Raw genomic sequence first — 23,233 nt, 5'->3', positions numbered from 1 at the left:
GCTGCTGCCGACCTTCCTGCAAGTGGAGAATACTTCCACCGGGCCTCATGACGCATCTATCGTCAATGCTGGTCAACCACAGCATGACGGAGTCCGACGACGTGGCCCAATGGGCAGCCAATACCATCGGGTCCCTCCCCGGTGCCGTCCAGGACCTAATCCCTAGCCCGATATCGCCCTGTCCGACCGGGTGATGGGCGACGAAATATTATACGCTGCCTCACAATGGCCGGACATAAAGCAGGCATATGCTTCTTTCCCTTTTCGTCTCCGAATACATGAGCGCCCGGCTCGGCGTTGCATTCATCAACCTTCCATTACTTTACTGTCCCAGAGAAAGGCTTCCCTTGCCTCCAGGCCGACGGCTAGCTTGTCACCCTCCCATTGCTCCGATATCGTCCCATCATCGCGCGCCATCTGGCATTCGTGCACCCTCGATATATGATACGTCATTCATTCGAGGGATATGCCTGCCAAAGGAAAAAGAAGAAGAATAAGAACAGCAGCAATAACAACCACCGGTTCCCCCTCAGCGCTGTACCAACCCAGACCACCAACCCTGCTGCCGACGACTTCGCCTTCAACCCGACGGGAGTAGTGGGAGAAGATGAAGCAGAAGGAGCCTTTCCAGTATGCAAAGCTCCCTACCTATCAATATCAGACATTCGAGCGTCAATACCAGAAGTTTGATCGAGACACTCTGAGATTTGCCTATTACCCCGTCCTCCATTCCAATTCTGATCATCTGACACCGGGCAAGGAGCAGGAGAACGATGGCGCTGCGGAACCGGAGAAGAGTCCTGTTGCTGATGATGCTCCGGTAGAGGGACCGAGTGCCTCTCCAACGGAGGACCCAAGCCCGGATTCTGCAGGTAAGTGCTAATTTATCATCGATACTCGACGCTTTATGTTTACGTTATTCGCCTAATATAGGACCCTCGGAGGCAACGCCTCCCGCCCAAGACGCTGGCGATTCTCGAGAGGCGGAAGCTAAAGAGCCAAGCGAGAAAGCGCCTGCTAGTGATGACCCGCCGATGGCTGCAGAGGGTGAAGCTAGCAACGAAGAAGCTCCACCAAACTCCCCTGCTGAAGAATCGGCCGAGAATACTACATCCGTCGATGAGGAAAATACAACCGCAGCAGCAGAGGAAAGCCCTGATAAGAAGGATGATGACAATAGCAACAATGGTAAGTCCCCAAATTCATATTTTATTGTCTCTTGATTGACCACTGATACAGATGATGGCTTCCCAGAGTGTGACCCCGAGGCAGGGCTTGACAAAGTAGAAGCGGAGAAACGGGAAGCCGCGAAACAAGCAGCCGAAGACGCCGAAGCCGGGGAAGGAGTGGTTTCACCGACGGCCGACGACACAGCCGCCCCGGCCAGTGACGATAAGAACGACGCGGCACCAGATTACCGCGCTGAAAGCTATGATGGACCTGCAGAGTCAACTAAGGGTGACGCAGAAGCAAGTCCACCGGTCAGTGAGGAGCAGTCGACTCGAGAGCAGGCAGATGATACGGAGCAAGCAGCCTCAGAAAGAAAAGGGCCTCGTGCTTGCAAGGTGACTTTTGACGTACCAGAAGACGAGAAAGAGGAGGAAAAGTCCAAGAAAAAAAGGCAAGAGTGCAAAGAAAGAGAAGAAGAAAGAAAAGAAGGGCAAGAAGGGCAAAAATGTGAAAGCAGCCAAACCTGTTGAGACCCCGTCAGAGCCTGAGCCTGCGTCCACTCCAGAACCTGCAGCAGAACCGTCACCGGAGCCAGAGTCGAAGACAGAGGAAACCAAGGAGCCTGAAACTGCCGAAGTTGCGGCTCCGGATGAAAATACACAAAGCTCACCAGAACCGACTGAAGCGGCAAGCGAGGAGGTTGCAGAGCCTAACGACGACGCTGGAAATCCGGCAGAAAGTGCGACAGCCAGCGAACCTAAGGATATCAAGCCTGCAACTGAGGAGGAAAAGCCCCTCGAAGAACCTGTTCAGGAGTCTGGGGCCTCTTCAGCTGAAGAACCCTCTGTGCCCGAGGCTGTGAACGAGCCCGCGGTGGAGACCGACAAGACCGAGCCTGTGAGGGTTGTTTCGAAGATGTCTACAGAAGAGGTCGCAATGGCAGAGGGGGCAGAGGCCGAAACAGAGTCCAGGTCTGAGCCTGAAGCCGACTCACTGGCTGCTGAGGAGGTGGGTGTGGAAGAAGTCAAAACACCTGTCGAGGATCCTGCCGAAATGGCAGCTGCAGATGAGCCTGTCAACGAACAACCAGCTGAAGCGACTCCAGCTGACGAGCCGACTGCTACTCACGACGAAGATGTTGATAAGACGGCCGATGCTGGGGAAACATCGGCAGCTGAACCGGCAGCTCCCAAAATTGCATCGGAGAGTCCTGTTGCCGATGATCCTGCTGCTGGAGCACCATCGGAAGCTGAGCCTGTTGAAGGGACTGCCACTCAAACATTGGCCGTGGAAGAGTCTCCAGTTGAGGAGACAGCCGAACCAGTTCCTCTGGGCTCTCTTCCTGAGGCAGCAGCTGCTGAAGAATTCCCCGTCGACAAGGAAAAGTCTGCGGAAACAGAGCCAATTGCTACCGCTCCCGAAGAAGGGACATCTGAGAGTGTACCAGATGTCTCTGCTGAAGAGCCCGGCGCGGAGCCATCTCCCGGAGAAACTGCCGATGCTCCTGAGATCCCTGAGCCTCCTATTGTTGAAAAAGGCAGTGCTTCTCAAAGTGCATCTGATGTCGCTGCGGAGGTCTCTTCGGAAATAGCGCCACTTGAAGAAGCATCTGCAGACGTCCCAGCCGCGGAGACGCCAGCTGAAGAACCTCCGGTAGCAGAAACCACAGCGGCAGAGGAACCAACTGAAGTCCCATCCGCTGAAGAAGTGCCTGTGGTCGTTGAGGAAACCCCTGAAGAAGCTCTAGAGCCGGAGCCGATACCACCTGAGGATTCAATAGTTACTGAGGCCCCTCCTGCCAAGGCTGAAGAGCCCCTTCTGGAAAGCTCTTTGCTCGAGAATGCCGCGGATAACGCAAAAGATATTCCTATAGAAAATCTCCCAGCCGAAGAGACAAGTCTTATCGAAGCCTCCGCTGAAGGCGTTGCCCCCGAAGAAGCACCACTGCCTGCTGACGCTGCAACTGAAGAGACTGTGAAAGCACAGCCATTCCCAGATGAGCCCGTTGAGGAGCCCGCTCCGCCTCCAGCAGACGGACAAGGTACCACCAAACGACGCAAGAAGCGCTCCACACCTGCTCAACGCGGCCGACGATACTCTAAGACTTCATCTGAAGAACGGGACCAGCTGCAGCGCCAGAAAGCCAAACGAGGCCTCTTCACCAACAGCTGGGCACAAGCTCTCGAGGAAGCTCGGCGGCAGCGCGAAGAGAAAGGTCGAGCTGAAACGAAGAAGCGTGCGTTAGTTGCAGACCGCGAACGCAGCGGTGTCGCCGTCGAAACGGTTCGACGTCCCTCGAAAGATACAGGCAAGGAGGTGGTTCTTGTCGAGGCCCAGCCTAGACGTCGCCCGTCTGATTACACCGGCGATGACCCGGTGCGTAAGAAATCTCGGTCAGCGGCTAAATCGACCTCTTCGAAACTATCTTCCGAGCCTGCCAGGCCTCGTGCCTTCTTGCGATACATGACCGAGGGCCAGTCGGATATACACAAGCCACTACTGCGCATCAACAGCAGCAAAGCAGTTGCTTCAGCCTCGGACAAGCCACGCCGCTCATCAACAGGACAGAGCAGCAGTCTATGTCATGGCCGAGTGTCACCTGAAGTGAGACGATCCAGTGGACAGTCGAGCGGCTCGCGTTCCCGGCGTGAGGATGACGGCTCACGGCAACGTGAAATGAAGACGTCATCCCGTAAAGAGTCTGATAAACCTGGCCCTCGCAAGCCTCGAGACCGAGATGGAGAGCGAGAGCGAAAGTCCGAGAGCTCACGCCAGCACCAGAGCAGTCGCAATCCACGTTCTCACCACCGCCGCCAGAGGAGAGAGGAGTCTCCCCCGCCCAAGGAATCAAAGCTGAAAGGCCTTTTGAAGGCAATTGCTGCCTACTGAGCATCTTGCGTATTCTTTCTTTCTTTTTCTGCTTCAATCTTGTCTTTCATATATATTTGTCGTTTGCTGAGTGTGATGATAATGTGAAGATCTATATGATGCACGGTTCTTTTTCAAGATTGTTTCCAAGATTGTCGCAAGGAAGAGCGACGCATTACAGGAGCAGCTGATTTCTTTTTCCTCTTCATTTATGTCCTTAACAACATTATTTCTAGTTTATATGATTCCTTTTTACAACTTAAGAATATTGGGGAATAATACACGGAGATGGGGAAGATGGTGTCCAAACTAAGTGGTAAAAGTCCATGTCATATACTTATCATTGCTCTTGATGAAATAAATATACTGGTATCCAAAGTGAAGAAGTCATGGCCAATATTAAAAGGCAAACTGCCCTAGTCCATGCAATTACCGCTCGAGGAAGCAGATCGGTCAAATAGAAGGAGCTTCGTTCTTCGCAGGAATCACCCGCGAGCACCAACCACACCATGAGCGATGCGACCCGCTCTCTTCGCGAAGGAGATAACGCCCCGTTTCGCGCTCATCCTCGTATTCGACGACGCAGGCACCCACCATAACCCGCTTCTTGGCTTTGTGCTTGACCACGCCACCTAGCCCGATTATCTCCTGCCGGAAATAGCCCGGTTCTTCTTCGTCGTGGCTGTCTGTCGACAAGATATCATGATGATGATTCAACGGATGCCATTGTGTAGGAGGACTGTTTCCTGTACTGTTGGTATCGCTGCCGGAGCCTTCGTCGGCCTCGCAGTCGACCTCAAGTTCGATCTCTTGCGCCGCCAGACACCCCTCGCCCCTCCCACATTTGACGCCCTGGCAGCCCTCGCCAATGCCTGTTCCCAGTCCGCCCCCAAGGTAGGTACTGTACCGTGTGCGCCAGGCCCACACGCGCCGATAGGTTGTATCGCCGCTGCGTAGGCTCTGCCCGCATTGGTTACACAGCCAGACGGCTTCTTCGCAGGTGCAGTAGTTGCCAGCGAAGGTTGATATCCCAACGGTTTCAAGGTCCTCCTTGTCAGTCGGAGGTGTGAGGGAGAGATGGTGAGAGAGCGGTGCGGTTCCGCAGATTCGGCATAGACGGCGAATGCGGTTCTTCAGAGTTGTTTGGGAAGGCGGCTTGATCGTGCAGTTCTAATGCAATAAGGTTCTTAATTAGGTTCTTATTTCCCAGAACATGCCAGGCGCAAGCTTACTCGACAGACGATCTTTGCGCAGCGTCGACACTCGCCCACCATGTCGCGCGCGCATTTGCCCACTTTACCACGGGTCATGCGGCTCGGGTCACCACTGCCCTGACTCAAAAGGCGTAGCACAGACTTGACGCTGTCGGGCAAGACGGCACCGCCGTCCAGCATCTCCGCCACTGTCTCAATGTACTCATTTTCGCAGCGCAAAGTCTCGCGAACTAGCTGCTGGCGGAACGGAGCCAAGTTCACGTGGAACTGGCGACAGGTTCGAGATAGGGCATGGAGGGTATTGAGGTCGATCGCGCGGGCGATTTCCTTCACGATCCTGAGGCCAGTTAGCGGGTACTAGACCCGCGCGTGCGGGGAAAATGAACCACTCACGGATAACAACTCAACGCTGCTGAGAACGCGTTCCAGTTGGGGTGCGCGGGGAGATTTTGCGTCTTATCCGGCAAAATGCCGTCTTCTTGCCCGGAGTTACGGGAGGAAATGGACGGGGCCGGGGAGATTGGAATGTCGGCTTGGTCCGCCACGGGAGCCACCACGTTCACCTTCGTGGGGTAGGACAACGCCGATCTGTCATTGTCAAGGATGTCCTGGTCCAGGTCGACGAAGACCACCATTTTGCAGCTGCCATCAGGGTCGACAGTCTGTGATCTGATAAGGGATCGCACGTATTTATAGGATGTCAGACTGGGTCGGGGATGGGGGAGGTGGACTTGAGTGGGATGATGCCGGAAAAGAGATGCTTCTCCGCTGTCGGCCCGTCAGCCTGGGCGGTGAGCGGGTTTGTACAGTGGACGAGCCCTAAATCGCCGACACTACTTTAATTGCTAGCTAGTCGATATAGGAAGGTCATTCCTTAAATAATACTCTTGGCCATAGCGTCAGGCCACCCTCACGCGATAAGAGCCTACCCCAACAGCGTGGCGGGGTAAGTTGGAGCTCCCGGTCTATTTAACAACTCTCCTCTGCCCACCTTTTCGTCGTACCCCACCGCTACCCCCACGATGCCTCTCAACGCCAGAGCAGTGTACGCCAAGCAGGACGCTGACTTCGTCCCCTTCGCCAGCCGGCGCAGCACCGTCCACAGCACAAATGGCATTGTGTCGTGCACTCAGCCACTGGCGGCAGCGGCCGGCCACCGGATTCTGAGCCAGGGCGGAAATGCAGCGGTAGGGAAAGGAGATCCAAGAAAAAAAAAGCACACAAAGACTAACCTGGATTTTGCCTATCTCAGGATGCAGCCGTCGCCGTTGGTATGTCTATCTAGACGGATTTGAAGTGAAACACAAATGCAAAGGTCAACAAACTGACTGGATATGCTTTTTCCCCACAGCCGCGGCGCTCAATATGACGGAGCCTGGGTCCACTGGCATCGGAGGCGACATGTTCTGCCTCTTTTACAATGCCCAGACCAAGAAGGTGCACGCCCTGAACGGCTCGGGTCGCTACCCTGCAAATGGCTCTTTGGATCAAGTGCGCAAGGATCTGAAGCTTACTCCCGGTGAGGTTGGCAGCATTCCCTTTCCCAGTGCTCTAGCTGCAACCACACCCGGCGCGGCAGCCGGATGGGTCGACACGATCGAGAAGTTTGGCAGTGGGAAGCTGTCTCTCGCGCAGATCCTACAGCCGGCCATCGAGCTGGGCGAGGAAGGATTTCCCGTGTCGGAGCTCTCGGCACACTCTGTCAGTATATTTCCCTCGTGAAGGAGCCAATACTAACTGCAAACAGTGGGCCGCAAGCGAAGATCTCATTCGAAATGCATCGCCAAACTTCCGCGAGATGCTGAAGGACGATGCCTCCGCCAAGGATGGTGCGCGTCCTCCCCAGGCCGGCGAAATTATGAAGAATCCCACCCTGGCCAAGACATTCCGCGCGCTAGCTGCAGAGGGCAAGTCCGGGTTCTACAAGGGCCGCATCGCACAGGAAGTGGTCAAGGTGATCCAGGATCTCGGCGGATACATGACGCTGGAGGATCTGGCATATCACGCGGAGACGGGCAGCCAGGAGGTTGACGCGATCTCGCTCAAATTTACCGGCCAGGATATAAAGTCCAAGCAGACACCTGGGACGGACGGCGGACCTAACGAGGGTGTGGAGGTCTGGGAACACCCACCAAACGGCCAGGGTATCGTGGCGTTGATGGCGCTGGGTATCCTGGAGGAACTCGAGAAGGCGGGCAAGATCCCCAAGTTCAGCGCCGAGCAGCACAACTCGGCTGAGTACCTGCATGCTGTGATTGAGAGTCTGCGCATCGCCTTCGCCGACGCCGCATGGTTTGTGACGGACCCTGACGTAGAAAAGGTGCCGTCACAGGGCCTGCTGGACCGCGACTACCTAGCAGAGCGAGCAAAACTCTTCTCGCCAGACCGCGCATCTGACATCCTGGACCACGGCAGTCCCGCGCACAATCACTGCGACACCGTCTACTTTGCCGTAACAGATCGCTACGGTAACGGGATGTCATTCATCAACAGCAACTATGCCGGCTTCGGCACAGCCATCATCCCCGCCGGCTGCGGTTTCACGCTTCAGAACCGCGGAGCCAACTTCTCCCTGCAGCCAGGCCATCCCAATGCGCTGGCTCCGCACAAGCGACCTTACCACACTATCATCCCGGCGTTAATCACCAACATCGCAGACGGATCGCTCCATTCCGTCTACGGTGTCATGGGCGGTTTCATGCAGCCCCAGGGCCACGTGCAGGTCCTGCTCAACATGCTGGCTTTCGGTTATCACCCACAAGCGGCCCTAGATGCCCCGCGCATTTGTATCGCTGCTGTTACGTCTGATAGCACGGACCGCACCGTCCATGTGGAGGAAGGGATTAGTGATGCTGCCGTCGAGGGTCTGCGCCGGCTCGGCCACAAGATTGAGGTCCTGAAGGGCTGGCAGCGTTCGCAGTTTGGTCGTGGTCAGCTCATCCGTATGCACTATGACGAGGGGAAGCTGGTTCACAGTGCTGGTAGCGATCCGAGAGGCGATGGAAATGCCTTCCCTTTGATTTAGATGTATATAATTTGTGTAGCCTCAGAATGAAATCGGTTCATCTTCTACTGCCCGCGTTTTTGGCTAGAACAATCTGATCTGATAACGTTATTGCCTTCTGGGCTTGCGTTGGAACAAAGACGGTTTCGTAGAGTCCCCAGTTTTAATTTCCCTCAGCTGAGCAGCAAAGAGCAATATAGCGGATCACGAGGTGGATCTTGTGCCGAGGTTACATATGCTGAAGAGCATAGATCATCTGATTAGATAGGGCTTCAGCCCTGGCCCAGGTAGAGTCCATTCTGAGCACAGTAGCATTGATTGAGCGCTGCCCCGCCTGAGATTTCGCTTAACTGTTGGGAGTAGTGGATATGATCCGAGGGCGGCCAGAGAGTGCCCGAGCCAAAGAAAATTCTTTGGACCTGGAATCCAAAAGATGGACGGAAAAGTTATCTGATCGGATCCTTTTTCAGTGTGGGTCCAGGATGCGTAGACTAATACCAGTGGATCCGTTCGGAATTACCCGACATTGCCATGAATACGATGCATACTAGCGCTATGTTTCCTGACGCTGTTATACAATGGTGGTATGGAATGGTCTTCCTTGGCATTGTCCTTTCATAAGAGCATGACATGAAATATATGCTGATAGATTTCTATACAAAATGATCTTGAACTACTGATCAAAAGCTTGCGGCCGGCCCCGAGTAACCCTCATATGGCTTCACAGCTTCGAATTCACCCATTTAACTGGTCTCTTCTCCACGAACGCTTGGATTCCTTCAGCAAAGTTGGAGCCAGCAACCAGGCGGGGATACCACTCATTAGCTAGAGTAGATACAGCATCCTCCACACTACCTGCTTCCCAGCTTAACCGGATTCCTTGCCGGCCAACAATCAGTGCATCGGGACTATTTTTGCACATCTCCTGAGCAAGTTGAACTGCAGCAGAGGAAACCTCATCGGCGGACTCGACAAGCCGAGAGACAAGGCCCCATTCATAGAGCGTCTTCGCATCCACATTTCTCCCTGTGAGAACGAGATCTGTGGTGCGTTGTAATCCCAGGATACCGGTCAGCCGCGGCAGACATCCCGCCACGGGGACGATGCCCCGCTTCACTTCAGGTAGGGAGAAGATGGCTGAGGATGAAGCGACTACGAGGTCGCAATTAGCCACCATCTCGAAGCCGCCACCCATACAGATGCCATTCACAGCAGCGATAATAGGCTTCTTGCCATTGCGACGGGGTAGCCCAGCAAGTCCCGGAGCAGACATATCATTGACCACACCAGCCTTGTTCATCTCATTCCATTCTATATTTTCCTGTGTTAAGTCTGAAAAATGTGGAAGAAGCACACACACATACCATGGAGATCGGCACCGGTACAAAAGGCTCTTCCAGAACCGGTGATAATGCCAACCCATAGGCTTTCATCTTGGTCAAAACGCTCCCAAATGCTTTGGATCTCCCGGCTAGTTGCGTTGTCGATGCAATTCAGTCTTTCAGGCCTATTTAGTGTGACCTGGACAATGCGCCCGTGTGGGAAAGAGACATTGAAATGCCGAAACTGTAGAGACCCCGATCTCAAAGACATTGTTATTATTGTTGGATGTGAATAGTTGCTCCGCCAGGATGGAGGGAAGATGCGCGATATTTTATTATTGCTATTGTGAGCAGTTTTGCCCCTCTTAACTTCATACGCAGTGTCCATACCATTCATTCTGTAAGAAAACATGTATCCTCTGGGGCATGGTAAAGAAACCAGGGCCCACCCCACGTCATTAGCGGGTTCGGTTGCAGAACACTTCTCCATCTAGGATTAATTCTCGGAGACTCTGTTTTCGAAATGCCATGCGATGTCGGTGCCGTCGGTGCTTGGCCCCGGATCGGCTGTGCCCACGGATGCCCTCGCTGACAATAAGCTCGAGCCATTATTGGTCTTGACACTGAAATTATCGTAAAAGCCCCAGTCAAATAGCTGGGCACATCGCTTGCTGCGCGATTTCATCCCTTCCTCGGCTCTATCTCCGCACCGCCAGAGACATCTTTTTTCTTCTTGTCTGCCACATTGCTCAATCCCGTCGCTACCTTGTGAGATTGCGAACCGCCAAATTCCAACAAGATGGCATCCAAATATCCACCAGTGAAACTCCCACACCCTTTTTTAACTGCATACCGAGTGCAAACGGTTGCCGAATCTACGCCGGCCAGACTCAGCTTGAAATTAGATAGCCAGCCCTCGAATGGTCGACCTGTGCCGCAACCGCTACACAACGACTCCCTCTCATGGCTCGAATTGTCTTTCCCATCCGAAAAGGAATGCCCACCTGAGTCCGATAACAGTCCCTGGGCACGAGCGAGTCGGAGTCCATCGACCGTCTTCGAATGGGCAGAAAGCAATACTCCATCTCTGGGTCAGATCTGGAATGTGATCCATGCGATATACCTTGCGCATTCGACTTGCGAATATTTCAGGCTTACTCTGCATGGCGCAGGGAAGGAAGTCATCGAGCAAGAGCTTCTTACCACCGGCTTGGGAATACAACATCCGAGACCATGGAGCGCGAACGGAACCTCCACTATGCAAATTGAAGATTTGCTGATTCTCCGGAGTGCTTTCTGGCAAGGCGCCGCTTCGCCAATGGGCCCTCGTCCCATTTGGGCCGTGGGAGATGGCATTGATGGTCCTCTGAGAAAGCCAGTGGCTCAGTACCCCGTCATGCCCGAGCAATATCAAATTACAAACAAGTTTCCAACGGAGCCTGTCTATACTCGGCATCCGACACGTCGACCCAAGCCCCACCCGGGATCGATCGCCTACAGTCGCTACATCCCCGAGCTTGACGAGCACTTTTCCTTGGAAGTGGTCGATTGGGCAAATGAGGAGCACCTGAAGCTCTTCAACACGTGGCAGAATGATCCCCGGGTAGCAAAGGGCTGGAACGAGACTGGGACTCTCGAGCAACATCGGGAGTATCTGCGCAAACTGCACTTTGATCCTCACGTCTTGTGCTTGTTTGGTCGATTTAATGATACCCGCTTCTCCTATTATGAGCTGTATTGGGCAAAAGTATGCTCTTCAATCTCCTACTTGTTTCCTAGAATCCGCGATGCTGACGATTCATCCCCTAGGAGGATCATTATGGCGCCCACTACGACGCCGGAGACTACGATCGTGGACGCCACTCTCTTGTTGGCGATGCCTCCTTCCGTGGCTCTCATCGAGTCAACGCATGGTATTCCAGCTGCATTCATTACTGTTTCTTGGATGACCCCCGGACTGTGAATGTCGTGGGCGAGCCGAAAGCCACAGGGGCAACTATCTTGTCTTACGAGAATGCACAGGGTCTTACCATCGGCAAATACGTCGATTTGGCCCACAAGAGGTCGGTTCACTCAATCTGTAGCCGCGAGAAGTGGTTCCAGTTGTGCCCCCTTTTTTGGGATGGAAGAGAGAAACCGTTGGAATCTGCTGATCGCGCAGCATGGAATGCCAAACTATAGAGTTGGGCGTTATAATCAAAATGCGAGATTTAGTGTCTAGTTCAGCTCATTTATCGCTTGTCTATAAACCAATTAACTTCTAGCTATCGAGTCCATAGGTACCCACGGGTATGGAAGCCAAGGCATGCGCTACTCGCAGAGAAGCCCTCACCAGTCGTCGACAAAATTCCCCGTTTGGCCCTAGCGCTGTATCCAGTAATTCATGTAACATTTACCTGTTTCTGTATAATACGAGATTATCTCGGGTACTATTGGACCCACTTAGGATCAGATAATGGTGGGCTCCTGAATTTCTTTCTTCACGAGAGTTTGGTGGGTTGCATTTGCGTCGCAAGTCCAAGAGGCCAAGACCGATGTCGGCTAGTCGTTGAAATCGTTTTTGAACGTCTCCAACAGCTCCTGACCGAATTTTTACGGAACCCGAGATGGCCATCTTGCCAACGTTGAGCTAATAACAACCGATGCGACCATCCAAGGCGGCCTCTGGAGCGATCGACATTCTATCAGATCGTTGAAACTTTTTTCTCGTGGTGACCAAACTGCTGTCTCCGGACTGAACGGTATCGACTGGCTTGTCACAGAGCTTTAATCAACCCGAACTCGACCCAAACACACGGTAGAGAGAATAGCAAAGGTGCAAGCCGACATCACCAAAATCGAGCCGCCATGCCGTTCGTGCAGAAGCTTGCGGGCTATCCCCGCCTACTTCTTGCTGCCAATCCTTCGAAAAGCGACCTGGGAATGTTATTATCGGGAATAATATGCGCAATCGCATCTGGAGTTCCATTTCCATTGATTGGTGTTGTGTTTGGTGAACTCCTGAACGACTTTAACGCCGTGACATGCGATACAGACGAAACCTCTGGCGATGCAGCCCACTATCAAAACAGCATCAACGGCAAAATTCTCCTGATCGTGTATCTGGCCATTGCCCAGTTCATCTTGATTTATGCCCACCTCACATGCTGGACTCTGTACGGCGCCCGATTGGCGCAGAGGCTGCGCGAAAGCTATTTGCGGAACTTGCTCCGACAGGAACCATCACACTTTGACAGTCTACCCACGGGAGAAATCGCGTCTCGACTCAGCAGCGACATCCAGACAATTCGTTCAGGCACATCTGAAAAAGCTGGAATTGTGCTTGCGAGTCTGTCCTTTTTTGTCACCGCATACATTGTGGCTTTTATCAAAGACGATATAATCGCAGGAATGTTAGTCTCGTTGGTTCCAGCCTATTTCCTCATGTCGTTCATTGGGAGTCACTATATCGAAAAATACTCAGGGCGTATGTCGGACTATGCCGCAACTGCATCATCGATTGCTTCCGAGGCTCTCAACAACATTGTCGTGGTCCAAGCTTTTGGCGCAAATGCTCGACTGGAAAACAAGTTCTCTAAAGCTCTGAAATCCTCTGAGCGAGAAGGGTTGAAGAAAGCTACGGCTGTTGGCACACAATCCGGCTTCTTATATTTTATCGCTTATGGCGCGAACGGCTTAGCATTTTGGGAGGGAAGTCGACGCATCGCCAATTCTGTGAGCGGGAACTCTGCAGGCACAACTGTGGGTGCCACTTTTACAGTTATTTTCATTCTTGTCGAAGGTTAGTTAGGCTCCTAATTTCGTTACACCATTGTACTGACTCAAATATCAGCCACTTTGCTCTTGAGTCAAGTTGCTCCGTTTCTCCACCTCTTTGTAGCAGCCGTCGCCTCGTTTCAAAAACTGCGTGAAGACATTGACCGCGAGCCACTCATTGATAGTACTATGTCTTCAGGCCTTCGTCTCTCGGAAGCAGAAGGCGGCTTTGAGTTCAAGGACGTTTCATTCACCTATCCCTCCCGGCCAGAGATTACTGTTCTGGATCATATCAACATTCGCCTACCCGCCAATAAGCATACTGCAATTGTCGGTCTTTCGGGAAGCGGCAAGTCCACTATCGCGGGTCTTGTGACAAGATTGTATGATCCCATTGAGGGACAAGTCCTCTTTGACGGTCACGACCTACGCGATCTCAATGTCCGTGACTTGAGAAGTTTCCTCAGTCTGGTACAACAGGAACCCTCTCTCCTCGACCGCTCCCTGTTGGAAAATATCGCCCATGGCTTGATTAACTCAAGCAATCCGCGCCACTCACATCTGAAAACAGCACTTCTTGCTCCCGACCTCGCTGATCTATCAAGTGAAATCCGAGAGGGCCAGGATATCATGGCTGCGGCAGAGAAACGGGGATCAGACATTGTTGAAATTGTTACCCTGGTTCAGAATGCTGCAAGGCTTGCTGATGCGGACGATTTCATTTCTAAATTGCAATATGGATACGGCACAATCGCGGGCTCGAGTGGCCGGCTGATCAGTGGTGGGCAGAAACAGAGAGTTTCACTTGCTCGGGCTCTTGTCAAGGATCCTGCTGTTCTCATCTTAGACGAGGCCACAGCTTCTCTCGATTCAAGAAGCGAGCAGCGGATCCAGCACGCAATCTCAAACATCGCTACGGGAAGAACCGTGATTACGATTGCTCATCGTCTCTCGACAATCACCGGTGCGGACAATATCATCGTGATGCACAAAGGGCGTCTTGTGGAGCAAGGAAACCATTCCGAATTGATGTCTCAGAATGGAGCTTACGCCGATCTGGTCAATTTGCAAACCCTTGGATCTGCATCTGGGAAGAACGAAACAGCCAGCAGCAAGGGCAGCATCAGCAAGTCTGATCAAGCCTCTTTGGCAGACACCGATGTTGAGAAGAGCAGCCAATCCCATGGTCTTGACAAAGCTGAGGAAACTCAGGTATCAACCAGTGAAGAGCCAGTCACCGACTCTGCAGAAGAAGAGGAAGAGCCTGAGACACCATCCAAGTCTTTGTGGGCCCTAATGCGCGGGTATGCTCCAGCCTTGAGACCTCACCTTCTCATTGTTGTCATGGCACTCCTTGGCGCCAGCATTGTCGGGGGAGCCTTCTCTGCCGAAGCAGTCATTTTTGGTAACACCGTTGGGAGTTTGAATCCCTGCAAGAGCGCCTCGTATATTCGATCCCGCGGTGACTTCTATGGGCTGATGTTTTTTGTCCTTGCCATTATTGAGTTCTTCGCAAACCTGGTCAGCTGGTCAGGATTCGGCTGGGTGTCTGAGAAAATCGTTTACTCGGTTAGAGTCTTGTCATTTCGCTCGTTGTTCGAGCAAGATCTCCAGTGGCACCAGTCTCAAGGTCGAACTCCTGCCTTGCTGCTCTCCTATATTACAAGGGACGGCAATGCTCTAGCGGGATTGAGCGGCTCTGTCGTTGGCTCTCTGTTTTCGATTACCATCAACCTCATCGCAGCTATTATTCTGACCCATATCATTGCTTGGAAGATTGCATTGGTCTGCTTGTCTTTGGTGCCACTTCTACTAGGGGCTGGTCTGATGGAGCTCCGAGTGCTTGGTAAATTCGAGGAACGTCACGAAAACGCATATACCAAGTCTGTCGACATTGGCACTGAAGCAATCGCCTCCATTAAAACCATTGCATCCCTTTCTCTTGAAGAGGCAACCCTCAAGAGCTACCGACGCTCCTTGAAAGGACCTCGTCAGGAAACATTTCGAGTCACTATCCAAGCAAGTCTCTGGCAGGCGATTACCTACTTCCTCGGCAATTGTGTGAACGCACTTGCATACTGGTGGGGTGCCAAACAAATCATCAATGGCGACTACACTCAAACTCAGTTCCTGATTGTTGTTTTCTCCCTCCTTGTCAGTGCATTGCTCTGGAGTCAAATGTTTGCTCTCGCACCGGAGCTTTCCAGCGCCCGAGCAGCAATGGCTCGCATCTTGAGCTTGATCGAAATTGGAAAGGACAAAATGAACGGACATGTAGAGAGCCATTTGCTCTCGGACTCTTCGGCAGAGAAAGACCTCGAGGCGTCGACTGAGCCCAAATTTCCTCATCTGTCTGACACAATGGCCTCCAGCGTTCAATTCCGCGATGTCCATTTTTCATACCCAGCTCGGCCTGACATGAAAGTGCTGAACGGCTTGAGCATTGACATTCAGCCAGGAAGACTCTGTGCCCTTGTTGGGCCGAGTGGTGCTGGAAAATCGACCATAATCTCCCTAGTCGAGCGACTGTACACGCCGCAGTCCGGTTCGATCTTGATTGATGGCGTTGACGTGACAGGGCACCGCGACATCGCTTTCCGCGACACGATTTCCTTGGTGCCGCAAGAAAGTGTGCTCTTCGAGGGAACCATCGAGTTCAACATTGGCCTTGGAGCAAGACCCGGACATGAAGCGACCATGGAGGAAATCCAAGAGGCATGCAAGCTTGCCAATATCCACGACATCATTGAAGGGCTGCCGGATGGCTACCAAACCCTGTGCGGACCTAATGGCAGTCAGTTCTCTGGCGGTCAGAAGCAAAGATTATCGATTGCTCGAGCACTGGTTAGAAAGCCCAAGCTGTTGATTCTTGACGAATCCACCAGTGCGTTGGACGCTGAGTCAGAGAAACTCCTGCAAGATGGACTGGAGAAGGCCGCTAATGGAATAACTGTTATTGCAATTGCTCATCGTCTTCACACTATCAGAAAGGCAGATACCATTTTCTTGATCGAAGCAGGGCAATGCGTGGTCAGTGGGTCGCATGAAGAATTGCTTGAGAGATCGGAGAGCTATCGAGCGAACGTTATGCATCAAACAGTAGCGACTTGAAAGGAGATTTTGGGGCGGAGTTTTGTTAATACGTTGTAATATAGAATTTAGATTGACAGACATATCTCATAATACTCTCCTTGTTTCATTGAGAGGCAATTCTACTTTTGTTTGTGCAAAGAAGAAACAGTAGTATAGAAAGTGAATAGAATGAAGTAAGATACAAATAGAGCTCCACAAAGGAAAGATATCACTGGCTATACTCTATCTGTACTTAAAGGCAAGTACCATTACCAATCAACTCAGAAAACTTGTCCATCAAGAAACAGGCGCTTAGGGCCATGAGTTGCGAGCTCTTGGACAGTCACCACCAACTCATCCAGGCTTGAGTGTACAAAATTCGCGTCCCTTTCGCTTCCAACCACGCCAACGTGCATCTGTCCACCGCGGACAAACGATACAGCCTTGAACGGATAAGGAGCATCGCCATGTGGATTCGAAATGTCCACTTTACAAGTACCTCCAGCAAAAGGCATAGTGTCGAAATCGTCAAAGTCCTGGTGATGGACGATAGAGTCAAAGAATCGTGCTTCACACGACCATTCAGTACATTGCTGGGAGATCCTTTCGAACCCAAGGAAGTCGTTGGCAGCGGACTCAGCGCTTTGCTTCTGAACGAAATGTAAGAGGTCCGTAGCTGTCCAATGGGATTTGAACGGTACTCGGACTGGAGTGAGCTGATAGCATGGGCCCATGATATTCTCCACATTTGTGAGGTCAATGCCCCGTCCCGAGGTGACGCTGCCGAATGTCACGTCAGGTTTTTGCAGACGGCGAGCCAACAGCAGTGCCCACGCTGCGGTGAGCAGATTTGCCGTGGTGATATCCTCAGGAGGTTGGAGGATAGAGACCGACTTTTCTTGGAATAGACCTTTATCACCGGGTTGCGTGGATGTACCATGCAGAATGGATAGGGATGAGCCCTTCAAAAGATTGCTCCAGTAGCTAACTGCTTTGGTTTGGACGCTCTTGTCGCAAATTCGAGCCATGTATGATGAGAATGGCTCAAATTCAGCCACTCTCTTTCCAATGTACAATGTCCCCAAATCCTGAAGTAATCTAGGCAGAGACAAGCCATCGTACAGCGCATGTGATAGGCCAATGATGAGACAATGTTCTCCATTTTTGCCATCGACATGGAAAAACTTGACGAAAGGTGACCCAAGTTGAAAGTCGGATTCAATGTGTGTCTTGCAGAGGTCACTTACATATTGCTGAATATCCCCGACAGCCCCATTGGTCGGCACAGGGATATCCAGTTTATCCAAGACAACTTGATAGAGAGTGGATTCGTGTTTGATGAACACAGTCCGCAGAATTTCGTGGGTCTTGATCAGGTCATTGCAGGCACGGAACAGTTGTTTTCTATCAATGCCCTTTTCAAAGTAAAGCATGTTGTATTGTATAGAGGTTCGCGGTGTCTGAATGGTTGATTTGATGTCGAGTGCTTGGGAGTCTGTCACGGGAGATACATCCCGAATAGACCAGTTTGAATTGGCAAGTTTTGGACGGACATCTTGAGACAAGAAAGGCTCGACTTCCAAGAAGTTCAGCGTTGAAAAAGGCTTGTAAGGCTGAACCTTTGCTTTCGATGCTTGATCCACCTTCAAAACTTTAGCCGCATCACCAAGGCGCATGTGCTGGAATATATCGGCAACAGTCAAACTATGTCCATCGGCACGGAGACTTGAGGCCAACTTCATGGCCAGCACGGAATCACCACCAAGGCGGAAAAAATTGTCCTCGACATCGATCTGCTCCTCATTGATTCCAAGTATCTTTGCCCAGGCAGACCGCAAGATGGTCTCCGTGGCTGTCAGGTTTGTTTGGCATGATGATTTCTTCCATGAATGAAAGCCTTCACGAAGCTGATCAAGGGTGTGTTGAGGAATCCGTGAGGCAACCTGATTGAGCAAATTGCGGTCAACCTGTTCTGTGGCGGTAGACATCTTATCGACCACGACGTAGGCAAAGGGTATCATGTGTGATGGGAGGGAGTCTTGGATGAACTTGTCGAGTCTCTTTAGCGCAACGGCAAGGTTGACTGGAACCGTGGCACAGATAGTCATCTTGAACTTTTGTTGGCTAGGCATGTCCAAAGTAATGGCGTGTTCGGATGACATGAGTTCAACATGGTCTTCTCCAAAAGCTTGCCGCTCAACGAAGGCTATTAATTGTGGCTCATTCTTCTGTTGAGGGTCGCTCATTGATGATGGTTGAATGATAGCTGCAGCTGCGCGAATGGATGAAGGAAGATGTCGTGTGAAGTAAGACTCAACATCTGCGATGTCCACTGCATGTCCTTGAACGGGGACGACATTCTCCTTTCGGCCAACAAACGTCAAGCTTCCGTCGTCCCGCAACCGAACCATATCACCAGTGGGTTGTACTCTTCCGGTTCGGCCAGCACATGCAGAGCTTCCAGTCACAAGCCAGGCTGGAGATTCAACAATGCTACCTGAAAGGTAAGTTCCTTCAAGCCACAGCTCGCCAGCACAGCCGATTGGAGACAGTAGAGATGGGTTCCGCGGATCACACACCCAAGGAACCACTGCCGGAGGGTATATTGATCCTTGCTTGATGGTGACATCTGCTCGAAGCGTTCCCGATGCCTTGTCCAATGGTAGTGGGGGGACGTGGTTCCACTGCCAAATCTGATTCAATTCAGCATCGGGAAGGCAAGATATTTGGCCAAGTCTTCTGGAAAAGTCTTTTGCCAGCTGTATGCAGGCGATCTCCAGCTGACCAAGAACGCGCTTCATTTGTTCGATTTCAACCAAGTTGGTATCAAAACTAGCACAGACTCTGAAGCCTCCCTTCTGAATTCCACAAGCAATCATTAGGGGGTATGGATTGAAATGGAGTGCTTCACGGACGACATCTCCTTTGTCAAAGCCGAGGTTATTGCCCTCGTACTCTGGTTCTGGTTGAATGACCAAGCCTGTGCCAGCTTCACACGCATGCTGCGCATCTCGGCTAACCTTTCTGATGTTTTGCATTCCCATGTGCTGGTATGGGGTACGGGCCAAGATCGATTGCTGAACAGTCTGTAGATAGGACTCCACAGAGCTCGCTCGGTTGACATGAACTCGGATAGGCAGTGTTGCTATCAATGGGCCAACAATGTTTTCGACTCCCGATAACGAAATGTCTCGACCTGTGAGGGTTTCGCCAAACACGACATCGTCACTTCGCGTATATTGTGATGCCACGAGTGCCCATGCACCACGGATCAACGTTGCCAATGTGAAAGGGGATCCCGCGTTTGTCACAAAAGGAATCTGACGCTCAATAAAGCCGTCTGGGGAGGGCAGGTAATCTCTGTAGGGCAGACGCGGAAACTGAGGTCCGACAGCACCGTTCAACTCGCATCGCCAAAAGTTCTGCATAGCGACTTCGTCCGTGTCGCGCACGTATTTGACAAAGTCCCTCATGTGTGTCTGCCTGTCAATGTTCTGAGCTTGTAAAGAATTTTGGACTTGCTCAAGAACTAGTGGCTCTGACCAACCATCGTAGAGAACGTGGTGAATCGTCCACACCATGTACCGCTTTCCATCCGTCAAATCGTCAACAATGGCGTATCGAGCAAGGCTTTGTCCAAGATGCATCTTCTCGTTGCGGTCGCTATCGAGATACTCGGCCAGTTTATTCGAATATTTCCAGGAAATGCTTTCCTTCAGGACCACTTGCTGAAGGCCAGGGTCTTGAAGCTGGACCAACCGAGTACGCAAAATAGGGCTTGCCGCAACAACGTCCTCCCATGCGTTTTTCCAGGCTTCGAGACTGATATTAGACGGAATACAGGCGACTCTCTGAGCAACGTACGCCTTGGTCGATTTGAGTGAGAACGTAAATAGTGACTCCTGCGTGGGCGTGGATAGATAGATGTCTTCAATGTCATCTGGACTTGCTTCGCAAGCTTGTGCCGCTTCGAGACAGGCACTCTCGAGTGGTTGTGATACCATAGAAAATGCGGGGATTCCCTTGCGTACTTGTATCTCGCAACTCTGAACAATCTCAGCCATTGCTGAGAGTGTCGGGTGGCCAAACGTCCCAGTGACAGTAAGTTCAAGCCCTTGGTCCCTGCAAGCAGAAACAAGCTTCATTGCCGCCAGAGAATCACCACCGAGTGCGAAGAAGTTGTCGCCTGGTCGAATGGTCTCTCCATCGAGCTTTAGAATAAGACTCCAAGCCTGTCGCAGACGCTTCTCGAGGTCACTCAGCTCCCGAGTAGCGGTAGTCGCGGTCTCTTGATCTAGCTTCCGCAAGTCGAGTGTGGCACCAAATTGCTTGAGTCTCTTTCGGTCGGTCTTTCCCGAAATCAGGGTTGGGATGTAATTCACGGGTATATATGCATTCGGCACCATGTACCGCGGCAGAACTTTCGCCAGATCCGCGTCAGCTTTGGACAGCGTGCTGCGCAGCTCGCCAGAGGGTGGAGGGGAGCTTAAATCCGTACTCTCCTGTCCCTTCGAAGATTTGGATGCCAGAAATGCCACCAAAGTAGGCTGACCTCTAGATCCCTGGGGCACAATCACTTCGACAATAACAGTGGTTTCTGCGGGCAGTCTGTCCCTGAGCTGGCTTTCAATCTCTCCAAGCTCGACACGTTGCCCACGTAACTTCACTTGTGTATCCTTTCTTCCGGCAAAGACAATACCGCCAGAGCCGTCGGGATCCCATTTTCCAAGATCACCTGTCTTATATAGACGGCCCCTTCGACCAGCGTAACCGTTGTGGCCGGCAAGAAGCCACGATGGATCGTTGATGAAAGCGGCTGCAGTCTTCTCCGGGTCGTTCAAGTAGCCTTGTCCGACAATTGGCCCCTCAACGAGCAACTCGCCCACAGCGCCAACCGGCATGAGCGATTCGTGGTCATTTGGATCAACAATCCACATAACCGCTCCATTTCCTGGTCCAATGGAGATATAGTCTCTGCCTGTAGCTGCGCTGCTGTTGACCGTGCATCCAATCGTGCATTCGCAAGGGCCATAGCCGATGATGATTCTGGTGTCTTGACCCCAGATGGTAGCGTCTCTCGCCGAGACGGCTTCTCCACCAAGCCCAAGACCACTGAGTGATGATATAACATCAGAATCCAAGATTCGGGCCACCGAAGGGGTAAGACCGGCGTAATTAATCTGCATTTTTCTGATCGCTCCGTTGATGTCGTTCAGTCGATCTTCATCGGAAGGAATGCAAAGACAGCCACCATTACCCAGAGTTAAGAGCATACTGTCGATGCTAACGTCGAAAGCATAGGAGGCGAAATCAAGAACCCTCGAATCCTCCGTATAGCCAACTGCCTTTGCTCGGGGTATCGCACTGCTGGTGTAGGTCTGGTGGGAAATTTTGACTCCTTTTGGTGTGCCCGTGCTCCCGGATGTGAAGATAATATACATCAAAGCAGATGGTGGTACAGTCGGCAGCTTTGGAACATCTTGAGAATTCGAGGAGTGAGTGAATATTTTCGCTTCAACGACGAAATAACTTCCGCTTGGAATAATCGTTGTTGACAGCTCGTGCTGTTGCCGCGATGACAGAATTGTTTTTGCATTGACTTGTTTCGCCATGTTCTGGAGCCGGGCAAGTGGAAGGGATGGGTCCATCATCACAAGCGTTGCTCCTGCTTTCATCACCGCAAGCACGGCAACAATTGTCCATTTTGACTTTTCAAAGCACACGGGTAAGAAATCGTGCAACTTGACACCCATTTCCTTGAGTGAACATGCCACAAGCGTGGAATACCGGTCGACTTGGAAGTAAGTCAGGCTCCCATCCCAGGATGAGATTGCCTCTTTGTCACCATGTTTTTGAGCCTGTTGGGAGATCATTTCGTGCATACAGAAGTCGTATGTGGGAGGCAGCTGATGATTCCATCTCCAAACCTGATCCAGATCATGGTTGGTCGGCCGAAGACAGTCTTCAATAGACGCGTTTGGGTCTGAAATGCACATTTTGATGGTGTCTGCCAGTGTTTCAATGTACCGAGTCACTGTGAATGGCAGCATATTCTCAGTGTACCACACTGGGTGGACTTTGAGGTATCCATCATTCAAAAGTACTTCGAGATGAAGCGCACCCTGTGCTCATTGTGGTTAGCCAAAATGTACAATCAATATGGGCGATTCACTCACTTCATCTTTTGCTTTTTCGGATCTGGACAGAAAACTAGTGCTGAGGAGAATTGGCACAGGGCTGGATATGCGTTTTGTAGTCGTTTCCTTGATGTGGCGAGAGACTGCTGCTGCACTCTGCCCGACAGTGCTTTGCAAATCTGTCATTACATCTGTTGAAAGATATTGGCTCACTCCCTCATGCTCAACAGCATTATCTCGAGTGCCGTAGGCCCACTCATAAGAGACTTGGCCGCCTTCCTGGGTGCGCAGGAGTACGATCAACCAGGATAGAAGTAAAGCCTCTTCTCGCATGCCTGTCGGAGTGGAGGTTCCATCAGATTCGAGACGGACGATCTTGAAAGATCTTGGGCCACCACTATTCGACTGCGTATCAGCGAGGTGCAAGAAACCCATGTTGGCGAACACTCGAGCTTTCGTGGTGATATCGGGAGGAGGATTGGGACGCGACTACCTGTACAACTAGCTCCCGCTTGACACTAACTTGAAATCGCACCGGGTGCTATTATATAACTGTTACGACCGTCCACGTTATGTGGGCGTATTTCGTCCCGCGTGCGAGCCGCGAAGCCAGGAGAATTACTGCGTATCGATACTTGTGCATAGTTTCACCGAGATCGGCCTAGGAATTACCAGTACTCTTCAGATTCA

General features: G+C 51.8%; 7 protein-coding genes across 7 annotated transcripts; 4 read left to right on the top strand and 3 right to left on the bottom strand.

Annotated features, from left to right (window-relative positions):
- Positions 1–441: 441 nt before the first annotated feature.
- On the top strand, positions 442–4,059 carry N7474_006544 (PE repeat family protein; the record flags this gene model as incomplete). Its single annotated transcript, XM_057197954.1, has 5 exons — positions 442–597; positions 662–872; positions 934–1,188; positions 1,240–1,481; positions 1,585–4,059. The coding sequence occupies 5 exons, from the start codon at positions 442–444 to the stop codon at positions 4,057–4,059; spliced, it is 3,339 nt and encodes a 1,112-aa protein (XP_057051394.1).
- A 432-nt stretch (positions 4,060–4,491) lies between these two features.
- N7474_006543 (uncharacterized protein) lies at positions 4,492–5,887 on the bottom strand (the record flags this gene model as incomplete). Its single annotated transcript, XM_057197953.1, has 3 exons — positions 4,492–5,208; positions 5,271–5,589; positions 5,646–5,887. 3 exons carry the CDS (start codon positions 5,885–5,887, stop codon positions 4,492–4,494), a joined length of 1,278 nt encoding a protein of 425 aa, XP_057051393.1.
- A 387-nt stretch (positions 5,888–6,274) lies between these two features.
- N7474_006542 (gamma-glutamyltransferase family protein) lies at positions 6,275–8,277 on the top strand (the record flags this gene model as incomplete). Its single annotated transcript, XM_057197952.1, has 4 exons — positions 6,275–6,439; positions 6,505–6,523; positions 6,604–6,953; positions 7,000–8,277. 4 exons carry the CDS (start codon positions 6,275–6,277, stop codon positions 8,275–8,277), a joined length of 1,812 nt encoding a protein of 603 aa, XP_057051392.1.
- Positions 8,278–8,977: 700 nt separating this feature from the next.
- sidH (enoyl-CoA hydratase/isomerase family protein) lies at positions 8,978–9,849 on the bottom strand (the record flags this gene model as incomplete). The annotated part of the gene is made up of 2 exons (XM_057197951.1): positions 8,978–9,567; positions 9,621–9,849. 2 exons carry the CDS (start codon positions 9,847–9,849, stop codon positions 8,978–8,980), a joined length of 819 nt encoding a protein of 272 aa, XP_057051391.1.
- Positions 9,850–10,377: 528 nt separating this feature from the next.
- On the top strand, positions 10,378–11,759 carry N7474_006540 (GNAT family N-acetyltransferase; the record flags this gene model as incomplete). Its single annotated transcript, XM_057197950.1, has 2 exons — positions 10,378–11,325; positions 11,388–11,759. The coding sequence occupies 2 exons, from the start codon at positions 10,378–10,380 to the stop codon at positions 11,757–11,759; spliced, it is 1,320 nt and encodes a 439-aa protein (XP_057051390.1).
- Positions 11,760–12,425: 666 nt separating this feature from the next.
- On the top strand, positions 12,426–16,445 carry N7474_006539 (ABC transporter ATP-binding protein; the record flags this gene model as incomplete). Its single annotated transcript, XM_057197949.1, has 2 exons — positions 12,426–13,359; positions 13,411–16,445. 2 exons carry the CDS (start codon positions 12,426–12,428, stop codon positions 16,443–16,445), a joined length of 3,969 nt encoding a protein of 1,322 aa, XP_057051389.1.
- Positions 16,446–16,687: 242 nt separating this feature from the next.
- sidD (nonribosomal peptide synthase SidD) lies at positions 16,688–22,978 on the bottom strand (the record flags this gene model as incomplete). The annotated part of the gene is made up of 2 exons (XM_057197948.1): positions 16,688–22,528; positions 22,583–22,978. The coding sequence occupies 2 exons, from the start codon at positions 22,976–22,978 to the stop codon at positions 16,688–16,690; spliced, it is 6,237 nt and encodes a 2,078-aa protein (XP_057051388.1).
- Positions 22,979–23,233: the final 255 nt, after the last annotated feature.

This window comes from Penicillium riverlandense, assembly GCF_028828495.1.
Source record: "Penicillium riverlandense strain IBT 135883 chromosome Unknown utg000006l_segment0_segment0, whole genome shotgun sequence".
Lineage (NCBI taxonomy): Eukaryota > Fungi > Ascomycota > Eurotiomycetes > Eurotiales > Aspergillaceae > Penicillium > Penicillium riverlandense.
This window is presented reverse-complemented; position numbering and strand designations above follow the sequence as displayed.